This window comes from Pseudopodoces humilis, chromosome 1 (genome assembly GCF_049639895.1).
Source record: "Pseudopodoces humilis isolate 2021_Gansu_Grassland_sample_001 chromosome 1, ASM4963989v1, whole genome shotgun sequence".
NCBI lineage: Eukaryota > Metazoa > Chordata > Aves > Passeriformes > Paridae > Pseudopodoces > Pseudopodoces humilis.
The window spans coordinates 97539911-97562543 of record NC_142200.1 but is presented as its reverse complement, the minus strand read 5'-3'; the positions used below and the strand labels follow the sequence as shown (position 1 = coordinate 97562543).

Sequence of the window (22633 nt, the reverse complement as noted above, 5' to 3'; positions counted from 1 at the left end):
TAAGAAACATCCTTTGATGGACATTTCACATGACCAGTGTGATTGGGAATGTGGTAACTTAATTATCCAATCCCTGGTTATTGTCATGAATCTATAAATACTGGAGTCAGAAAATAAAGTTACTTATTTTCCTGTCATACCACTTAAATGTGTCTGTGTGAATCATTCTGTGTCCTTTGGTGACACACATAATATCCTTTTATTCCATTTTATAATTTGATTTGATATCCAATATTCTTTAATCATTATATTCAAGAAGTGAGATAAATGCCAGTTTCATGACGAGGTCTAGATGAGCAAGTCTATATTTAGTCTATAACTCCCTCTCTGTAATATATTTTCTAAGAGGTAATGATTAACAGAAATTTTCACATTATAGTTGCTGTTGATGCTGGTTTATCATTGACTTGGCCTTCGTGTTATTCACATTGTTACTTGCATTCCACCTGTGTTTGGAAATTACTTACAAGAGAATAAATGTTTGAAGCTTGAGATCCAGAGCTTTTACATTTAAAGAGTAAAGCCATCTTAATTTCTTCCCATCATGAACGTATTTTTCCTCCTTTTGAGTGATTCCATCACCCACTTTGCTTTGGCAAGTGGAGAACTATACACAGAAGTGTTCTGACCACAAGGTACTTCCTTGAAGTTGCCAAGTAAACTATACTTCCATAAAGTGAAACAATACTCATGGGATTTTCACTCTGAGAGGAGAAACTCCTTGAAATGCACATGAAAATATTTCCTGGACCCATGATTGCTTTTTTAGCTACAGCCACCTGTGCTAACTACTGGAACTTCAGAGTTACTATCAGTAACAGGATGATTTTTTTCCCCAGCTTGCAATGTATACTCACAGCTCTTGAGAGGCACTGTGGCCTTCCCAGGTGGCCTGGTGCCACCACTGAGTGTTATCTCCATTGCCTGGGAAGCTGGCCTCACAGAAGCAGTGCATCCCAACACTGCACAACTTTTCCTGTGCTTCCCCCCGTCTGATCCCTGAGTTGTGCAGTACTGGAAGAGTTGGGTATTGATGGCAGTAGTTGCTTGAAGGCTTTGTGCATTTGGAACTCCTGAAACATGCGGGCAAAAGAAGAAAAACCAACCCCAAAACTGCAGGCTCAGTTTGTGAGATACTGAGATTTCCAGGCAAAAGTGAATTCCTGATGCCTTTGGCACTGGCTGTGGACTAATGGAGTTAGGGGATGTCTGTGCCTGGCAAGGTCCAGCCCAGAAACACAGAGGAAGTGCTAGAGTGCTGCTGACAAAGACACAAAGCAGGTATCAGACTGCTAGTTATCTGGAGAAAAGAGAGGCTTAAAGGGCTTTTGAGGATAATAATCAGAGCAACTTTTAAGAAGTATCTGAGGTAGATCAGACACACCATTTACATAATTTCAGATGATCTTGAATCATTTCACAGTGCCAGTGTAGTGGTTTTGGTTCACCAATCTGAGTTTCCTGGCCAGTGCACCAATAAATGTGGTGGACCTAATGCTACCAAAATACCAGTGCACCCACTAGAATTATTTACTCATTTTCTGCTGTGAGATAATGATTAAAAGAAGAGCAAAGCAGGCTCAAAATTTTAAATCAATTTTTTTATTAACAGAATTAAGGAAAAAAATAACAAGAAATCAGAATAAACCTTCAGAACACTTCTCCCTCCACCTCCTCTTTTCTTTCCCACTGACAATGTACAGAGACAAATCCTGGGACTTACAGTCAGTTTACCACCTCTAGAATAGTCTTTCTTCACTTCATTTAGGGAGAGGAGTCTCTCTTGCCATGCCATGGAGACTTCACATGAAACAGTTCTCTTGTGGCTTCAATGTAATGTAATCAGCTCCCCCAGAAAGGAAAATATGCAGTGTGAAAGTCCCTCTCATGCCTTGCAGCTTTCCCAGAGCTGTTTCTATGGGCCGTGTCAACTTATGGGGTACTATTTTAAGGATGAGCTGTTCCAGCATAAAAACCCAAAAGTTCTCTTCATCCATCTCTGGGAAACAAAGGTTTTCTTCTTCTGTTCCTGGGGCAAGGTTTCTCATCTCTCTCATTTCTCAGCTCAAACTTCTTGTTGGATCACAGTTACTTCAGTATTTGCTCGCTTCAGCACTGGTGCCTCTGTTCATGGCTGTGGTTACAATGCTACATCCCCCCAGTGCCTTCCATGCCCTGTAACTACAGGGAAAAAAGTCTGATGTATCAATCATATCTTCACCATAGTGTTACAAGAGAATTTCAGCCCAAGACTAAGGCATCTCCTCATTCTCTTGCCATCTGGGATTTAACTCCTCTGCTGACCTTGATGTCTCTATGTTGTTTCTCTACATGTCTGCTCTTTCCTTTTCTCTCACTCGAGAGAGGATTGATGTCTGCAAGTTTCATATGTGCACTAAGAGTTAATATCTTGCCCGGGCCATGTGATCTCTGCCAGGTGGTGGCCAGAGCTGTCGAGGTGAAATATTTTGGGCTGCGCTAGGGGGGCTGTGCCAGGATCTCAGGGGGCCAGGCCAGAATGGCAGCCGCTACCCTGGCCACATGGCTGTCCTCTGGCCCTGCTGGTGATGGCTGTCCTGGCCACATGGCTGTCCTCTGGCCCTGCTGCGCTCAACTCCAGCCACGGGCTGCTCTCCATGTGGCCACAGAGCTGTCTCTGTTCTCAGCTGCATGATCTTTCCACGGTGCCAGCAGAATGGCTTGGTAGCTTGTGGCCAAAGTGGAGCCCAGCTCAGCTCCACCAGAAGCTGAGCGGAGCCAGCCTGGCCTGCCAGCCGCTGTTGGAACTCAGTGGTGTTAGAATCTCATCCGAGTGGTGAAACAAGCCCAGCCCAGCCAGCGCTGCAGCAGAGCAGGGCCTGGCCAGCGCCCAGTTACCTGTTCAAAGTCTGGAAGAAAGAGAGAGCTTCCTGGGCTTTGTTCATTTTCACATGTGATCTCACAGGGGTGTGTCCAGCTTTCTTAGTGGTTTAACAATGTGTCAGTATTCAAACCAAGCCAGCTGATCGGTTTTGTTAGGTCTTGAGGAAGCTGTTAGCAGTCCTCACTGAGAATAACTTCTGTAACTAATGGATTTTATCTTTAACCAAAAACCAAGCTGTGTTAAAACACGACAACCAGTCAGTTCCCAGTCAGTCATACCAGTAATCCTCTTTGTGTTCTTGCAGTTTTAAAATATCTTAGGAAGCACTATTTTAGAGGAAAGTGTGGTATCTGTGGAATTTTGTGTTAGAACAACTAAGCTGTATGCACATGAGGGGGCCTCCAAGATTAAATTATGCTGAGCTGTACTAGCTGTCAGTCATAAGGAAACTCAGTCAAAGTCAGATTTTTTATTTGAAAAAAATCCCTAGCCTTTTATGAGCTGAGGCATACCTAATTGCACTGCATATGTGGATAACTGTGACCCACATAATTTTGTACCTCAGTTGCTGTGGAAAGTTCATTTGTATGTTCAGGAGTAGCTGTTAAATTAATTGGTACATCTTTATATCCTTGAAGCCTCCATGAAGGCATTTAGTGAACTGCAAGGCAGGGAGAAATAAGTAGGAGCAAAATAAAAATTTTGCTTTCCAAATCCTAGAGAAACCCATGAGTTGTTGATAGCACAGCTGGAGGGGTTAGACCAAGATCATGAAGAGTGATTTGAAGGAGCCATTTCAAACATCATCAAAGAGAGTCTTTATTTTAGGTTCCTGACATGTTTGTTTTACCCAGCTTTGCAAACCATGTGTATAGGAAGCAGATTACCAGCTGTGAACAGACATATGTTTTGTGATATCTCCCAAAAGTAAGAAGTTCTTAAAATGCAGGTCAAGCCTATATAATTGTCCTATTGTGTGGAAAAAAAACATCCAGATGTTCATGTAAACTCTCATTTGGGAAAGCATCCCTTCTCATAAAAAGTTCACGTTGAAATTACTGAGGAATAAGTATGCCTTTTGGTTAGGGTCCATGATGAGAATAAAAAACTGTACAAATTTAGCAATTTTTCCCTGTGCCCAGTGCAAACCTCTACCTTTGGTGCAGGTCAGAGAACTTCCAAGTAGCTAGTGGGGATAAAGTCTATATGCCAGACAGGATATAGTAGGTAGATGCATAGTACCTAACTTTGGAGACTCAGTATAGCATGAGATGGACAGTGTAAGTAGCCTTCCCTTGTGATATATGCTTAGGATATTTGTTTTAAGACTTCTTGGATGAAGATACTGTTCATGATCCTATGTGGTGTTAAGTGCACCGGTTCACATGCAGGCATCACAGAACAAGAGTGTGTGCTCTGACAACAGATGCAGGGTTCTTTGGAACTCACTCTGTCATTCTGCTTTTGTATCCTTTGGAAAACAAGCAGCAGCACAAGAAAAGATCCTAACAAGTTAAGTAAATTTTCAACATTTTCAAAACAGGAGTGTTCTGCCAACATATTATCAAGACTTCCAGGACATTTTCTCATCAATTCCAGAATATATGCACTAGGAGCCAAGATTCGCGAGGATTTTTTTCAATTTGAACAACAATAAAAAAAAAAAGACCTTTAATTTGAGTATAGCTAAGGAAAGAGAAATATAAACTGCTGACAAATGTTTTCTAGCAACTTGAGTTTTTTTCCCTTTTAAAAATATACAGATTATTTTAATAATTCCTCAGTGAAGTTTCAATGCCTTTCATTGGTGGTTTTAATCAAAAGTTCCTTAAAAAATAACAAGTAGTCAGAAGAGTTTTTAGAAGTATGATGTGAACTCTGGCACAGATAGTCAGCAGTATTCCTCACAATACAAAAATTACCTTAAGTTCAGAAATTAATATAACTTTCTATTGAAAGCCACATCTGGCATATCCTTTTCTCATGTGTAGTATTGCTCTGTTGCATCTTTTTGTTGACACTGCAGATGCAGTATCTACTTGTAAGTTGTGTGCTTAGAAAAGCAAAAAGCTAGCAGGTCATAAATGAGTGTTAGAATAGTTGAATTCACACCTTCTCTGTGATAACACTGGTGAATGCAAAATAACACAAATGTCCTGTACTTTTCTGAATGCTTGCTTTTGCTGATAGTCATAATATGGTAGAAGAGTTGTCAGATAGATAAAAGCCTGGTATTGGAATACCAGTGTTGAAGGGCAGTTAATGGGCTGGGGAAGATTACTTAGGGAGATGTTTTAGGCAAGGAGCTTGCAACCAATCATGGGTGGAGATGAGTGGGGAGAAAGTTGAAGGAGTGGACTGATGACTCTGGATTGGAGCCAAGGCCAACATCAGTTCAGAGGAGTTGTTCTACCTTCGGGAAAGAAATGAATGATGCTAAGGGTGGGAAAAATAAAAACTAATATGATTAAATGAACTGCCAAATCAGCCTCAGGAAGATTAGAGGATTTTGGTTGGACATAAATGAGGGGGAGAATGGTCAGGTTGTACTGGCTAGTCAGTAAGTCATCCCATACAAGCTATACAAGACTCACTTGGGAAGAAGCCCATACTGGGTCTGATTTCAAAATGGTAAATCAAGATGAGGCTGAGGAAGTTTCAACATCTTCAACTTGACTGTTTCATTGCTCATGTTGTAATGATGAGCAACCTTTTTTTCTGTGATCAGAACTTTGAGAAACAGACTGTGAGCCAGCCTGAGCTTCATATTTCTCATAACCAGGTCAACATTTGCGATGAAGTAATAATACAGTTATTTGACTAATTATCTGACTGTTTATCTGGTTGACTAAGAGTATGTAACACTCTAAAATGTTTCAGAAAGAAAGTTTTCCTGTTAAAGCTTCACACTATATTGCTGGAAGGGAAGCAGCCAACCCTTTCAGCTATGACTTCTCTGCTAACTAGGAACTGCTATAAAGCTCATGCAGTAAGCTGAGTTTTTCAAATGGGTTGTATAGTCATAGAGAAGCATTGCTCACTAAAAGCATGACCTAACATGAGCAAGAAGTGGTATCTGAAATTTCTCTAAGCTCTGAGTTGCACTGCTGTTCCCTATTTGTAAGATAAGACAGCACCAACCCTTCAGCCTCCTGGAACAGTGTTAAAATTGAGTTTAGAGAGCTGACCACCATAGGAAACCACATAAAGAAACAATTTTCTCTCCCTCCAGAACAGCACACTGAAATTGAAGCCTGAAGCTAAACAGTGAGCAGTGAAGGAAAACCAAAATATTTACTCATTAGCTGAGCTTCTCCATCTTAATCGCAGAGCAAGCCAAGGAGTCTATGGGAAAAGTTTTCTGGGTAGCCTATAATTTATAAATTTGTGAGAGGCTGAACCACTATGGTTTGGATGCAGCCAAACTTATTTTTGCTGTTTCCTAGCATTGAAAAGTTTTATTGTGCACCATTACTGGAATCACTCAAGTTGGAAGGGACCCATAAGGATCACTAACTCCAATTCCCTGCTCCTTATAGGACTCCCTAATTAAACCATATAACCTAGAACACTCTCCAGATACTTTCTGAGCTCTGACAGGTTTGGTGCCCTGACCACTTTTCTGGAGAGCCTGTTGCTGTGATCAACCACCCTCTCAGGGAATAATTTTTTCATACTCTCCACTCTGAACTTCAGTAATTTTATTAATCATAAAACTGGACAGTACACTAATGAAGCCAGAAAGTAATTTAAGTCAATCTTCCTACATCCATTAAACTTTTCCAAGCATCAATAGCAAAACCAGTGAATTCAACGTTACCTTGTCATTTCCTTTTACAGGCAATAAAACCATGGGCATCTGCCTGCCAGCTGTCTGGTTTGCAAAGGCATCGATGTGCAAAATGAAGAAGGATGCTCTTCTTCTCTTATCAATATGAGGGTTCTCTCAATTATCCTGGTCTTTGACATCTCTGAAAGATACAGCCTTGAGGAGAGGAGACAGTCTTTTGGGTCTGTCTGGTCACTGTCACCACACTGGACAGCTATGTAATTAGAAACCCCTCTTGAAAGAACACAGGCTAGGCATTGATGGAAGAGAGTTCATAGTTTGCCCCAGTTAGCAAGGGACATTTGAATGACCCAGAACCAAGAATGTTTTCAGAGGAAACAGCTGTGAAATTTTTCATTTGGTTATGCAGCTGCTCAGACATTGTGTTCTCTTGATCACTTATAAAACTGGAGAACCTTCCAGATTCCTGAGAGGAAAAGGCTAGTGAAAGGGATGCTTTGCCCATGAAACACTTGTTTTTCTGTTTCATGTTTGTTTAGAGGAGAAAATCTAACACATATGTGGTTGGTAGCTCTGTACTATTGAAGCTAGATACTTGATTTGCTAAGCAGTGCCATCTTTCGTATTTCCAGAAATGGAAGCCTACTAAAGATTGCAAGGAAGCAAATCCATAGAGAAACTGAATGGTTAGGCCACTCCTCTGGCATTTTAGTAGTATTGCAGTAATGTCACTCCATTAGGCATCTCCAGGTGTGCACTGATTTTCTCCTTACATTATTTTTGCTTCTCATGAAACCAGTGAAATACTGTCTGAGTCAGGTAAGAAAGATAGCATTTGATCTATCATTTTCTAGAAATAATGTGCCCTGATTTGAACGATGATTTTGAAGCTAAATGTCTGTAGGACATTAATTAATTAATTAATTAGAACAATTAATGTTGTTCTCAGGTCAGAATGTGAAAGTCAGAGAGGCATTTCCTGGAGATGCTTATAACCCAAGTGCATGGCTCAGGAAGCTCCTTCCACTCGTGTTTGTTCCAGCTGAGAATGTAACTTTTAAGTGCATACTTGAAGTAACTCAGGAAATGAGTGTGAGCTTTGCAAAGTGCTGTAAATACTGAAAATAGGTCAAATAAATCATATGTTCTGTAGCAAAGTGATTCTCAGCTGCGTGTCTGGAATAAAATTATTTCTAGATTGAGATATCTAAAATTTAGGCATTGGTATTATAGCACATACCAATAAGCACTATAGTTCAGGTGATGATCTAATCAACAGTAAGGCCTAGAGAGGTATCCAACCCAGTCTATCAACCTGCATGTAGTCTGCTGAACTGTTTTTTACGTCCTTTTTACTACCATGGGAGCAGTGACATGGAAATCACATAGCAGTCACTTACTTTGTAGACTTTTAAAAGTGTGTATCATATTCCAGAGCTGAGTCACACTCCTAAAGTTTAGTGAGATGAACTTGCCCACAGTGGAAGAATATTAAACTCTTCCCTGATAATCTTGCAATGAGAACATGCTTATCTGGAGCTAAGCACTTATTTTATGGACAAATGAAACACTCTTCATTCACCAGAATTTCTGCTGTAGTAGAGTCACGAGTCAAGCAGGATAGGGCTGCTCTAACTTTTTGCATTTGAGTTACTGACTGTCCACAGTCAATGTTCAGCATGAGGTGATGCTCATTCCTCTACCTTATCTATGCCACCACTGTCTCACTATAGAAGGTTAGTATCCATATCAGCATGACTCATTTTGTGGACCAGAGCAAGAGATCAGGGCATTGAATGTCACCAGAATCAGATTAACTTTCTCTTTTGCATCTGTGTATGGCATGATTTGGTCACTGGCTCCCAACACTGTTCTCTCTTTATGGTATAGGTAAACCTGGAGACCTGGAAACCTAGAAAAACTACCTTAGGAAACCTATATTCTGGATTGTTTGAAAGATTTCTTTTAATAAATGGAGGGAAGAACTGAGTTATCCAAGAATTTGTGCTGATCCCTTGACTTCAGTGTGTTTAGTAATGATAATGATTATTTCCTCATGATCCGTCTCTTAGAGCAAGGTTCTGATGGCTGTCTTCTTCCCAATGCTGGTCTGACTTATGAGGAATAAGGAAGTCTAACACAGTGCTATGATGGGAAATACTTAATTTTCTATGGTACTTCATCACATTGCTGTTTATTAGCAATCTTCTTTATTTCCCCAAATCTCTAATATCATGATCTTTTTTATTTTCTTGTAGGAGGAGCTGGGCATTGCTTGTGAATTACTGGAGGCAGATTTCCTCAAGTGCAGTGTGGGATTTCCTTTCATGAGATCCAAATCTACGGTAATTTGTGATTTTTTTCTGTTGCAATTTGCAGAATAATGGTTCATTTACCTCTGTCTCCAAGGAGTGGCTGGAAAGCCAACTGTTCTGTTAAATGTCTGTGATTGATATTTTATCTAGCTTGTTAAGCCAGATATCCAAGTCTCTCACAGTTACAGAGACTAGCTATCCTCTTTCCCACCAGAGAGAGCCAATGACAGTGCCCAGGGCACTGCAATAAAATGGCTTTGAAAAATGGTGCAAGAGTTGCAGCTGTGAAAAACTTACATATTTCCTCTGCAGAAAATGACTCCCTATCTTACTTATGTTGCTCTGTGAGTTTCTTTTGTCTTCTTTCACATTAAAGTGCAGCTGGACTTATACAAATGACAATGAAAATGCACTAATGGCTTTTTCATCCTGTGGTCTTCTGGTAGATTTTTTAAAGAGGGTTTTGTTCCATAAAAGAAGATACACTTTACCATAATGTTTAAAAATCCAGCTGGGTTCTTTCTGCCACTAAAATGATCTATATAAATGACCAACCAAGAAAAGTGAGAAAATGATGAGTAACTTAAGGATGACTTGAAAAAATGGATCTGAAATTTTTCATAAAGTCTCAATTTCAAAAGTGAATCCCTTCCATTTGAATTGATATGTCCTTTGACCCAACATAAAAAGTTTTGGGTTGTTTTTTTTCTGTTTTTATAATTGACTCATCCTAAAAAAATAAAAGTAAAAAATATTTTAAATGGAATTGAAAAAAAGTACATGCAGTAGCAAAATATTATCTAGAATGTAATAATGTAAGCCACTGATATTACAGTGAATTTTGACACTGTTTCACTTGGCCGAAGTCTATTTTGGAGTTAGGCAGAAAAATCACAGGAAGAAGTTATTCATCGAAGTAAAATTCTTGCTTCAAAATTAGCATCTGTTTTCACCCATTATGATGGGTGTCCTGAATGCTGCTTTAGCTTGTGCCACATAGGCCTCCAAGTACAGGCCTATGACACTGCCTTTATTCCCCCAAAAGATCTCTTCATCAGCAAATATCATATAAAATAGTGCTGAGATTGTTTCAGGTAGCAATCCTCCTCTACTGGAAGACTCATTCCCAGGTAGATGATCTCAAGAAATATGTTTGAATGGCAAAGTAAAGGCCTTCTCATGATGAAGCAAAACCCAAACTCTATAGTGTTTGAGGAGAAACATAATTACTAAGACTTAAAAGCTAATTTGCGGTAAACTCTCCTACATTTATCCAAACATGCTACTTTTGTAAAATTAGTCCAGTAAAATATAAATAAAGGTTCAGAATAAATACAATTTGAAACAATATGCAGTGTCTCTAAATACTGCTTTTTTTTTTGCAGTATGAGTTCAGTGTGATCTTTGACACAAGCCACTTGACCGGGCAGGAAGAAACACTTACCTTCCTTGTCTCTGCCCAAAGGTAAGGGGACATCTGGATGAAATGGATATGCTGTGTTACATGAAGTGTGCATTGCATGTCCTTGGCAATTGCATGATATTAGCTGTAGATATGTGTATGTGTAGTAAATTAGGTTAAATTACTGGGGCTAAATGCATGTATTTTGGTGATGCAGAGGAACTATGTATTGAAGCTTCCTGAAAAAGGAGGTAGGATCATACATACATACATTTTCTTTGCCAGGCAGTTGCAAGTCTGAAGGCTCATTCTGTATTCTCTCAGTTGAAAGGCTCTTGTGTTTCAGTGGTCATCGCTTTGGGCCATGTATCAAGCTCTGCTCACCTGTGGTTGATGATCAATACAAGATAAATCCATTCGTTCCAGCATTTGAATGAAATAAACATGCTGGGATGCAAATCAAAAATGATAAATGCTTTTTATGGGGCAAGGACCCCACTGTTGGGCTCTAAAGTCACGTATTTATTTTTTTCCTCCCTCTGGATCTTCAGTGAGCTGTGACAGACTGTGGAAAACTTCTGGATAGGGTACTTCCCAAAGGGCACTTGAAGTAGGCATTGGGGTAGGGTATTGCCAAGTATGCATTATAGGCATATAGGCAGTATAGGCATTTTGTCTCAGGCGGGATAAAAGGTGTGACACATGCTCTGTGCCTTCTAAGATGGATATACCATGAAGAGCACAGATGATTCAGTCACAAGCACTGTCAATGTCTGTAAGGGAACCAATGTGCAGCTACGTTAACATTGGCCATGATCTGCTGCTTTGATGTGTTGGGTGTTTGACTAGTTCCTCCTCCCATTTTCTGTGTAAATGAGCCAACTTCATATCCTTATGTATCCAAATCAGGATTTTCAGCCTGAATTCTCCTCCCAAATGGGATGACACCTCTACAAAAAGCTAGAAATGAGAGATAAGATGTAGCAGCTGCTGAGTGATTGCTCTCATAAGGCATAGTTCTCCCCTGCAGTAACAGCTGTAGGTGGGAACAAGATCCTGCAGCACGTAGGACTGGTATGAGACACTAAAAGTGAGACATGTCACTATGTCTTGCATGTTAGTGAGGTTTTATTCTCCATCAGAAGTTCATCGCGTGTTCAGATGACCCTGTGATGCTTCTCAGTCAGAGACATCAGTATCTGCTAGATGAATGCCAGCTGGTGCAAGGATGGGTCAACAGTGCTTTAAATTTGCCCAACTTTGGATAGCACAGGACTTCCCTCTGTAACCTCACTTCTTATATTTCTGTACCCTACCAGTGAGAAGTGTTAGTCTGTGCCTTTAGGTGAGCAAGGAAATAAACAGTAATTGTTGCACATTGAGTGAATGCTTAGAGGTGTTATGAGAAAGTTTCTCATTGTAGAAGGTTAAGAGAGGATAGTTGTGTTTTGAAGGATTTAGCTGAACCTCCAAAGAGAGTAGTGTAGATCTCAATGCTGATTACTCTCATTTTCTCTGTGACTTTAGGCAAATTGCTCAATTCCCTCGCTGTCAAATGAGTGTAACAAAATCTTTCTCCCACAACAGTTTCAGGGAACCCTGAGGTAAAGTCAATGATAAGGAAATTGAGAGGCAGTACTCATGCTGCAGTCAGACTGCAATAGGCGAAGACATTATTTCCACACATAACTGGAGCTAGTCAGGCAGAAATAGCTGGACAGGGAAGCTATGTCATGCTGTCATGGGACAGCAAGTGTTGCCCCTCAAGTGTCTACTTGAGCCTTCCAGTGTAGCTGCAAATTTGGCAGTAGAATCTGTGACAGAGACTGGTTCAATACTGGAACAATTGGAGAAAGAAGTAAACATTACATTATATTGCTCTTACACTATTTGGTTGTTCTTAAAAAAACAACAAACTTTCTTTGTTTCCAGGTATGAACTGTTTTTCTAGAGCTAGATTCACTGAGTTGTGTTCTCCTTTTTTCACAGTACCTTTACTCCATTTGAAACAGATAAGAACATATCCATGAACCCTGTATAGAATTCTACTTGCTTATTCTGTTTGCCACCCTGATATATTGGTATTTATGTTGGATGAGAAATGTCTCTATTTTGGACTCTTCTTTGAGCCTATTCAGATGAAAAGCTTTTATTAAGTGGGGTTCTTTCCCAGGAGTGAAAGTGTCTGGGTTTTCTGTCTGGGCCATAGCTTTACTGCGTATAGACATACATATGCAATGTGTCAGTTGCAGAAAGCTGAGCTGTATCTGAGCATGTATGTAGCCATCAGGCTCTATATTTATAATCTGGGAAACTCATAATCTGCATGGTATCACTTGGGACTGCCTGCTGTTGTCTCTGTGATACTCTCCTCAAATAATATGATCGTATATTTTGTTTTGCCAGTTTGATTTGTGAGTAAATACAATAAACTGCAAGGCAAAAGTGATTCCAGAGTCACTGCTAAAGAAATTGGAAATACATGTGACATATCTTTCAAGATCGTTGTTCTGAGCTGTCACCCAACAAGTAGACTCATCATCAGAATTAGAATAGTTGCAGTTTTTCGTGCTAGACATGCATTACAGGAACCTTTCACAGACTTCATACATAAAGTATTCACACTGAAACAAACTGACTCAAATGAGAGATAATTGCTCACTTTTCTCTTTCTTCTTTTTGGTTTTGACTGGCTGAGGCAACTGCCTTTGAGGAGTAGAAGTGCTTTCATTTTGGCAGCTAAGTACAGGAAGAGGAGAAAAGACAGAGTGGAATTGCTGCAAAGTTATGGCGAGTTCACTACAAGGGTCTTGCCTGAAAAACTGCTTGCAGTGGCAGCAAATTGGTGCTATAGTACAGTGAAGGTACATTGAAAACATTCTTTCATTTAGTGAGGCAAGACCGTCTGTGAGGTGTGTATATCCCTCACAAACTGATGTGCAGTCAGACTGGGAGAAAATGAGCTCTTGCGTGGAGGTCTAAATGTTCTTGTTTCTTTCCACTGTGTATGATAGTTGCTGTGGTTTCCCACAGACATTTGAATTCACATCTTGTTCCAATATACATTTTTTTTTGTTATAAGCCTATTCATGTCACAGCCACAAAACTCATGCTTTTTGTGTGTGCCCTATCCAAGGTTGGGTGAACATTCTTAAGGAGCTGATATGACTCAAATAGAGAGGCTCAGAGTAGAAGGCAAAGAGATGGTAACTGTGAAACTGTGATATATTGCAAAGGCTGTTGATTTGCAGACTGTTTATTTTTCTTTTCTGGCGTAGTGGAAACCTAGAACGTGCTGAATGTCTGCATGATAACACTCTAATCCTATCAGTGCCCCTGATGCATGAAGTGGACTCATCTGTCAATGGGTAAGTATCAGTCACCAAATGAAAACAAAAACAACAATAATAATAATTATCATCAACATCATAGTCATCATCATCCTAGGAATAACATCTGAGTGTCTTCCAGTGAAAAAATTAATTCTTCTCTTTGTTTACATGTAGCCAGACTGTTGCTTTTTCCTTGTTTCCTGGACTCTGGCCATTCAGACAATCTCATTCAGTATCTGGAAATTTTATTCATTTCAAGACTGTACCTCATTTCCACTACTTCCTAATTAATGCTAATTAATTACCATCACATTTATATGTGTTACCATCACATTTATAGTAGGTATTTTAGGGATTGTGTTTGAATTCAAGTGATGCTGTGGATATGATGGACCTTAAAACTAAATTTAAAAATAACAAGTAAACCACATCTTGTTCCTTAGAGGATGTCTTTAAAGAAACGGTTGAGAGTCACCAGGCCAAAGGTTACGGTCAAATGTTCTGGAATTTTAAGAAGATTGGTGAAGTCTAGCTGTTTGTCTTTCTGTTTAATTTCACAAGCAGAATTTGCTTCTGCTTCTGTTTATTTTCCTATTTCCCCTATTCCCTAGTCTGTGAGGCATCTGACTACCAACTGCAGAGCATCACTCACTCTTTGACTGAAATACTTGTATAACATATAGGCATTGTGTCCACGCCCTAAGGCTGCACATGTACGAGTTCCTGCCTTTGTACTTGAAGCTCTTCCCTTCCACTTGACTTCATAATCTTAAGCCTAGAATGAAAGATTTGTGGTCAGTCTTGACAGTCAGAACATTCTTTAGCATAAACAATGCTTTGAGTTGGAATTGGAGGACCTGGTCACTGGAGATTAATTAGTATTCATGTAGACTGAGAAAGCTGGCATTAATTCCTAAACTGGGGAAGTAAAAACTCATCAGTAGTGTCCCCAGAGGGTCAGTGTCTGTCTTGGCCACCATCTATGGCAACCTCCAGACTACAGGTATTGTCTAAGTGACCAGTGCAGGTTGGCATCAGTAGAAGTCAAATATTCCCTTGACCACTGTGCTACATGTGTAGGAAAAAAACCCTGCACTGACATGTGATTTGATTGAAAAGCTGAATAAACTCAGATTCAAGGCCTAGACTGGGTTTTGCTCATCTTGTTGGATAGAAGTAAAATCCTTAATTACTGTCACAGCAGTCAGAATGGGTAAAAGGTATATTTGAGCCTGCTTAGAGAAAGGAAGTGCACTGTCAAACCTCACAAGATGACTTGCAAGGACAAAAATCTCTATCTTGAGAGTACAGTCTCAGCAGCATGCTCTGGAAGTTTTTGAATGCTTCCATTGTTACAAACTATTTTAGAAATTTAGCTCTTGTTTCTTGATGCTTTGATACAGGTGGATTTTTATTCAGCTTTACAGGTATGAATGCTTTCATCTGTGTCTTTAGATTTGTTTGTTACCTACAGAAGACTCCATGCCAAAACATTATAAAAATTGGTTTATCTTCTTTCTCTTCAGAATGTACTTTTTAAAGCACAAGGCCTCTGAATTTATAAGCCTCACCCAAGTGCCTATGTGGATTATATTTTTCTTTCTCATAGGCAAGGCTTAGTTAATTGAAGTTCACAGAAAAATCCAATGGCCAGGGAAAAGTTTGGTTTATTGGAGGGCACATTCTCAGGCATGGTAATATTAGTAATACTCTTTTTTTTTTTGGACAGTATATTTTTGAAGCTTGTTTTATTAGCTTAATTGTTCTACATTTGAATCTAGAGGAGCAAACTTCATTCCTTGTTATAAATAGCCCAGAATGGCTTGTACCATATTTGGGAGAAGCCTTCTGGTATAACATTGTAAATGGGAGGAGAAAATCTGTCTTTCACTGTTTCCCCTAGCAATCACTGGCACAGGATGTAGGCAGGAAAAAAGGAAATGTACTAAACACGCTTGAAATCCTGTCTCAAAGTGCTCTGATTCCAAGGGACAGCCTGGGAAGGAAGCACAGTTTTAGGCAGTAGGGAGAACTAAGGTTTGCCTGAAATCACCAGGACCCTTTCCAGACAATGGAGAAGCCTGAGATTAGAAGGAAACATAAAAGATGCTTAAAACACTCCTAGTTCTCTTCTGCAGGATTTTCAGGCACTGTGTTGTGCTTCCAAGTAATTTTTGATACAATCCTACTGCATTTTACTATGCGATTAGATGATAAGAGTGGTTGAGGAAATTTGGACTGCTCCACTCTAGTCGAAAGCAGGTTATCCTCCTCTGATCTTTCCTTTAATCATCTGCTAATGACAAAGGTAGTAAAACTTAAATAATTAACCAAGTGTTTATTCCTGAAATGCTATGTAAATGTTAAATAAATTGAAATGTTCCTTTAGTGAATATGTATCCTAAAGTATTCATCTTAGATAGTGTTTCTTCAGATTAATTTGGTAGTGCGATGATGTCCTGTGTTAATCCAAGCTAGGGGACTTGTGCAAATCATCCATGGCAGGGGACCCCAGAGAGACAGATTTGTGATAGGAAAGGAGAAAAAGGGATAAGTAATCAAAAGAAGTCTGCTTCATTGGTGGGATATTAACCCAGGTAGGTTGACATGCTGCTTGTGTAGTCTAATGTTGCCAAGAGGAAATCAAATCACAAAAAACAGTTTAATGTAAAATGGTCCCTTAGAATTTCACGTGACTAGAAAACAAGGGGTGCAGTTCAGCTAGACACAAATATATTTCATTTTGGTCACAAATTCTGCGTACTAAATCTGTGTCTTATTCTTACAGAGAAGTCTTCCCTACTTCGTTTTTCTATGGTGATTCTGTGGAAGCGTCCAACTTTGTTCAGTTGGAAAACCATGAATGCCTTTTCCAGTCTCTCAATTTCACACTGCAGGTAAAACTCATCCTTACATTGACTGCTTTCCTGCTTGACAGCGCATTCTTTTTGTATCTGTTTTATTCTGAGTGTGGTATGGGCTTTCTTGCATGATTTTGCATCACAGTCATGGGCAGAATGGAAGCATCGGATGACGTTTGTAAAGAAGACCCTCTTGTTGAGTTATGAGGTTCAGGAAGGACTCCCTTGCTTTCTAAACTTCTTTTCAGAGAGGAGTCTAGGTGCAACTGGATCCAATCCTAGCCCCAACTGGGTCAGCAGTTTTTGTCTAAAGGTTATATAGGTGTACTCACTCATATCAACAACTGTGGGCAAAATCTCTTTTGCCCCGCCTCAAGGAGAAATCTTGAGGGACATCTCCACTCAAGGGAAGAATCTCCAGACTCTCCCTGGAAGTGGTGTGTTAGAAGTCCATGCTGATAAAAAGGGGGACTGAGCTTTTATGGTATAAAGTGATCAGCTGTCACTCATGTGTTTCTAGGCTAGCTGTGCCAGCTCAGCAGCTTTAGACAAGTTATCTGTACTATCACCTGTTGATTCCTTTATTAGGAACTTGGCCTGTCACATCCTCACTGGTACCAGTTTTTGTCAGAAAATGCTGTCTGAATGTTTACCTTTGGGATTGATAAGTCAGCCTAAGCAGTCTTTAACACCAAAGGCAGCCTGACCACCCTTCTCCATCCATTACGGGTAACTTTCACAAATACAGCTTAGTTTGAGCTGTTTTACCCCAACTCAGGCAGAGCATCCTGCTGAAATGCTGTACTATGCATTCTTGATTGGACACCATATTTACAGCGTGCAGTGATGGCATATGTCCATTATCTGAATATATTATGACAAGAATTGCAAACATGGCATCTCATTTCCATAGGGAAAAAAGCTCCTACCATTTGTTTCTCTTTCACCTTTTTTGCATAATGAGTAAAGAGCCCTAGTTACTCAAGTGCTACATCTTAGATGAAGTCACAGGTTAAAAGTAGAGGAGTAATTCTTTTTAGTGGCGTGGTCATTGAGCAAAAGAGTGGAAGCCTTTATCCAAGAGAACAAACACATATCTGTGCTAGGGAGTCAGGCTTGCTAAATGCCTCAGTATGAATTATATGAATTATATCACTACTGATAAGAGTACAATGCAGGGAAGAGATGAGGACACTAAAAAGACAGATGTGAGAAGCTTTCAATAAATACCTCATAGCATCTCATAGCATCTCAGCATCATTCAAGTGTTACTTATATATTACACTTCATATGGCAGTTAGATGGGTTCCTAATGTGGCAAAATATATGGATGATTTATAATAAGAAACCCTTGTGATGTGGCCAAAGTTAACTGACATTGTGTTTCACTGCTGTAACAGCATCTATTACAAGCCCTACAAATCCTTTTTGACCACTAGATGGGACTAGGGAATGATAAGTCATGCAGAGGTAGGTTCATTTATTATGAAAAATAGTGTTTTCTCTTTTTTCTTTCTGTTTTCCTAGGCTGAAAACTCAGCTCATAACAAATAACACGTCTGCCTCCATGGACAGATTGTGATCCAGACCTATTAAGCCCCCACTGTCATACAGTGCCCTTAGCTATTTACTGAAGGACTGAAAGCAGGATTTCAGGACATAAAAGCCTTTGTGAACCAGGCTGTTAATTCTTGTGATTCTGGTTTCCTTCTTGGGGGTTTATAGGTCTTCTTCCCTTCCTCTCCCTCATACCCGGTGATTGGTTAATCCAGATGAAGAGTGGATGCACTTTTGCTTTAACTGGATAAATATTTTACATAAAGCAAAGTGATAACAGGGAAGGGAGAGGGAATCTATGTATCAGCAGTGCCACCATTTGTCCTACCAAATGCTCTTGTTTCTCCTGCGCACACTTAGCAGTTTCAGTATTAATTTTTTTTTCCGTATAGAAGTAGAAAATTATACCATAACAAGTCACACATCTGCTCTCCATTTATGGGGTAAACTTTATAACTGTGTGTATCAGAGATAAAAGGTAGTTTCATAATAGGCAAAGAATTGTTTGTATCACTCTTTGCTCAATTATTTCCTCCCATATACTTAACTTCTCCATGGAGAAAAATGATGGAGCAAAATAATAGTTCCTTAGCCAAGAGAAAGAGATGAGTTACAAAAATATGAGTTACAAAAATATAAAAATTTTTTATATGTGAAAATCTCTACTAGATCTAATATGAACAAGGAAACAGAAAATGTATTTTCTGCAATACCTCATATCTGATCTTAGTGAGATAATCAAAGTTTTTAAAATGTCTAATATGAAACATTATGTTTGTATTTAATGCAGCATTTATCATTCTCCATTCTAATGGGATTTCTTCCCCTGCCTGGAGCCTCAGGGCTTTTGTGAGGTTTTGGCATTGCAAACTAATTCTGTTTATCAGTCAGGAATTTTTTCAAATATAAACAGTGTTTGAAGAATGAAAATCTATTGGTTTTATTATTTGTACTTTACACAATTAACAACTGCATGTTACACCTTTTCACAATAGTATCTCAGTGTGGATAAATATTGTAATGGGCTTCATGTTTTACTTCAATATTTTTAATGCATTTATATTTGTGTTATTATAAAGAAACAGAAAATATTTTTTCTAATTAAAAAATGCAGATGCAAATGAAAACTTTCTTTAATTGGATTTTTTCCATGGATTATTTCTCTTAAGCAAAACCCCATAAATTTTGGAATTTTCACTGGATACATTTCAGTGGTGGATGGGAAATTCTCTGAGTTTTTGTTGAAATTTTGTGGGCCAGGGGGTGATAAAAAGCTAATATTTTCTACTAAAAGTATAATTTATTTGAAAATGCCAGAACTTAAATGGGAGTTATTCACATGCATTTCCTGGCAACTCACTCAGAAAACCCACAGTCCAGTAGCCACAGTAATTGTTTGGCTTCTGCTCCATAAGGAAAACATATGCAGAATATCATGCAGTGGTTACCAGATGGAAATGAGAATGTTAACTGAGACAGTAATATTTCTTATAACCTTTAAGATTTAATTACCAAAACACTCAGTGCACTAGCAGCGTCTCTGTATATAAAATAGAAGTTTTATGCTGTTTGTATTTATCACTGGCAATTACCCTGCAAAACTGCTTCTCCTTTGGTATGTGAGCTGTGCCTGAAGACTGTTAGGTAAGATAATCCTTTTACTTCATTCTGACACTTGAAAAAGAAGTCTTAGTCTGAAGACATTGAAAAACCTGAAAAGTACTTGTAGTTTTTTCAAATTTACCTGTACTCCCAGCTCTGAATCTACCATAGTTTCCCATTTATGAGAAGTCAAGTATGTAATTTTATTTGTATAATTCTTTTTCTCTTACAGGTTTACAATGCTGGACCAAGCACTCTTCCTGGAGCTTTTCTTGATATTTCAATTCCAAACCGCCTCTCTGCCACTGGAGCTGAAATATTTCATATTCAGCAGATGATGGTGAGTATGTTACAATGTGCTCTGAGCCCAGAAATGCACTGAGAGCTACTGATGACTAAAACCAAAGAAGTTCACCAAAACTCAGTGAATCAGTTTCTTTTTAAGAGAAAGGTTCTTTGCATCTGTGGTCAGACAGCTGTTGGCTGTTTCACCTACGGCAAAGACAACTAGTTGTGTGTTCCTGGTTTCTTACAATGCCGTGTAAAACTAGATCAGGCTGATGCTGAAGGAAATCTAGAGAACACTTCCACAAGTCACACCTGCAAAGAGGATTGTGTCTTAAACAGTTTTTCCTGACTGAGGGAGGATTAAAGAGTGTATGTAATATCAGTAGGATGCTTTATCAAGCTGACTCAGATTCCCTGATTTTTTATTGTGGTTATCAGCTAGGTCTGAATACACTACCTATATATATTTTGCTATAGTCCATGTTATAATTTTCTCTTCTTGAGTCTTCTTTTAACAAATGTAAAAAATAGAGAAAGTTATTCTTTCAACACAATGCTTTTCAAAAGATGATATTTTGTAAATTTCAAAGAAATACAACATATGCTGTGATAGAAAAATTCTTAGATTTATTTTCTAATAGTTAGTTAGTTAGTTAGTTAGTTAGTTAGTTCAAAGCCTTTGTTAGACCCCTAAGATACTGTCATTTACACTGTGGTGGCCAAAAGACAGAAACTTTACTACTGAGGTAAATTTATTGCTGAAATTCAGAGTAATCTGCCTTTGTGAAATGAAACCAGCTCTTTGGGATAAATGAAAGGAAGTATTATACTTTCACGTTGTTGTTTACTTTTCTAGCCTTTTAGATGAAAGGTATTACCCATTATGTAGGTAACAGTCTTGCTGAATATGTGTAAATGTAGATCTGAAAGATCTTTCTAAGCAGGTTGCCAAGATTTTTGCTGTCGGAAGGTGTGAGATAAATATAGATATGGCTTACAGATGGGCACTAAAGACAGAATGACTGAGAAACCTATGGGGATATTGTATGAATCAATAGTAGTGTATAAACGGAGTCAACTCGCCAACCAGACTTGATTAGTCCTCCAGCATATGTATCATTTTCTGTGTCATTGCCTTTTAATGTTTATTTAGTCCGGCTTTATTTGCAGAAGATCACTTTACCTTTGACACATTGCCTGACAAAGTATCATGGTCCATTTCCTTATTCATTCCCTGGCCTCTGTGTGCTGTAGGAAAGGGTGTGTTCACAGCAGCCAAAGAGAGGTGGGAATCTTCTTAATGGATTTTATCTCCCCAGATGTCAATAACTACTCTAAAGTCAGTCATCCTAAAGGATGGTCCCAGCTGGGTGGTGTGGTCTTGAGCACTGTGGTAATAAATGCTAGCAGAGTTTGTATTGCTTTTCCCCAGCAACAGGCTGCATTTCTCTGCACATTATTTGGCTGAATTGTACTTTAAAATTTATTTTTGTAGAAATGTTAAACTGCTGTTGTGAGACCTCTTTGCAGGTAGTAGGCAAGTATGTTTTTATGAGAGATGTCTGCCTGATACACTGGCATTCCACTAATTTTGACTACTAATTTTTAAATTTTTTTTTATTTTTATAAATTTAAAACCTTGGGGATTTTCTGGCCTCCAGAAGCAGTTTCTTTGGTGCAAGGCAAAAGGCAAGGTAATCTTTAAATATTCAGAAAAAGAGGAATACCAGCTTCCAAACAGAGAAAAATTATAAGACTATCAACTTAGCCCCACTACTAAGTTGCTTAAAAACACCATGATGACATAAACAAAGTTACATGAGTCAAAAGAAGTTTCATATTTTTTATATTACTAATATATTTTTATTTATTATTTTATTTTAAAATATTTTTTTATATTACTAATATAATTAATTTTGACTATACTTGGGTATATGGTCAGTACAATTCTCCTACATGACTTTCTAAATACCTCTAGCATTTAAGAAACATGAGCCAAGAAAATCCTGTCTGGGATAGTGGTTATCCTTGCTTTACAGGTGCATAATTGAAACACCAAGAGGTTTGCTTGACTTCACACAGGAAATTTGTGTCAGAGGCAGGCACTGAACCGATGTATACCAAATCTTACTAGAACCAATGTGTCCCAAGTCTTACTATTTATTGTAACAGAGAAGGCATCTCACTCTCTTTTCCTACTGCTCTCTCCCAGTGAGTTTTTATTGACTGAAAAGGGCACTAAACTCATGGAGATTTTCAGCTTTTCATGGAGCAGATATAATTAAACAAAGAAATCTAAAAGAAGATGAATTTTAGAAAATGGTTTACAACAGCTGTTCTTCCAAGACAATTTTTATAAGTGTAATCATTAAATATTTCAAGCTCTTGCTTATTTTGCTTATTCCTAGAATCTAGACTTCAATAAAGATCCTTTCAAACAGTGCAGGTGTTTCTGTCATTATTTTCTTTACGCCTATAATCCAGCCATTCTAGCTGTCAGTATTGACAAAACTTTGAGAATAGTTGTCATTAATGCATAGGATTAGGAATTGTAATTTATCTTTAAAATACACTGTTGATACAGCACTTGGGATGTGTTGGCATAGTGTTTTTTTATCTTAAA

General features: G+C 38.7%; 1 protein-coding gene across 1 annotated transcript in view; it reads left to right on the top strand.

Annotated features, from left to right (window-relative positions):
* ITGA9 (integrin subunit alpha 9) overlaps positions 1-22633 on the top strand; it is a 222125-nt gene that overhangs the window by 153506 nt on the left and 45986 nt on the right. The window contains exons 19-23 of the mRNA XM_005529940.3: positions 8912-8998; positions 10354-10433; positions 13649-13738; positions 16491-16599; positions 19955-20062. Of these exons, the coding sequence (XP_005529997.2) occupies positions 8912-8998; positions 10354-10433; positions 13649-13738; positions 16491-16599; positions 19955-20062 (474 nt within the window). The remainder of the gene's footprint in view (positions 1-8911; positions 8999-10353; positions 10434-13648; positions 13739-16490; positions 16600-19954; positions 20063-22633) is intronic.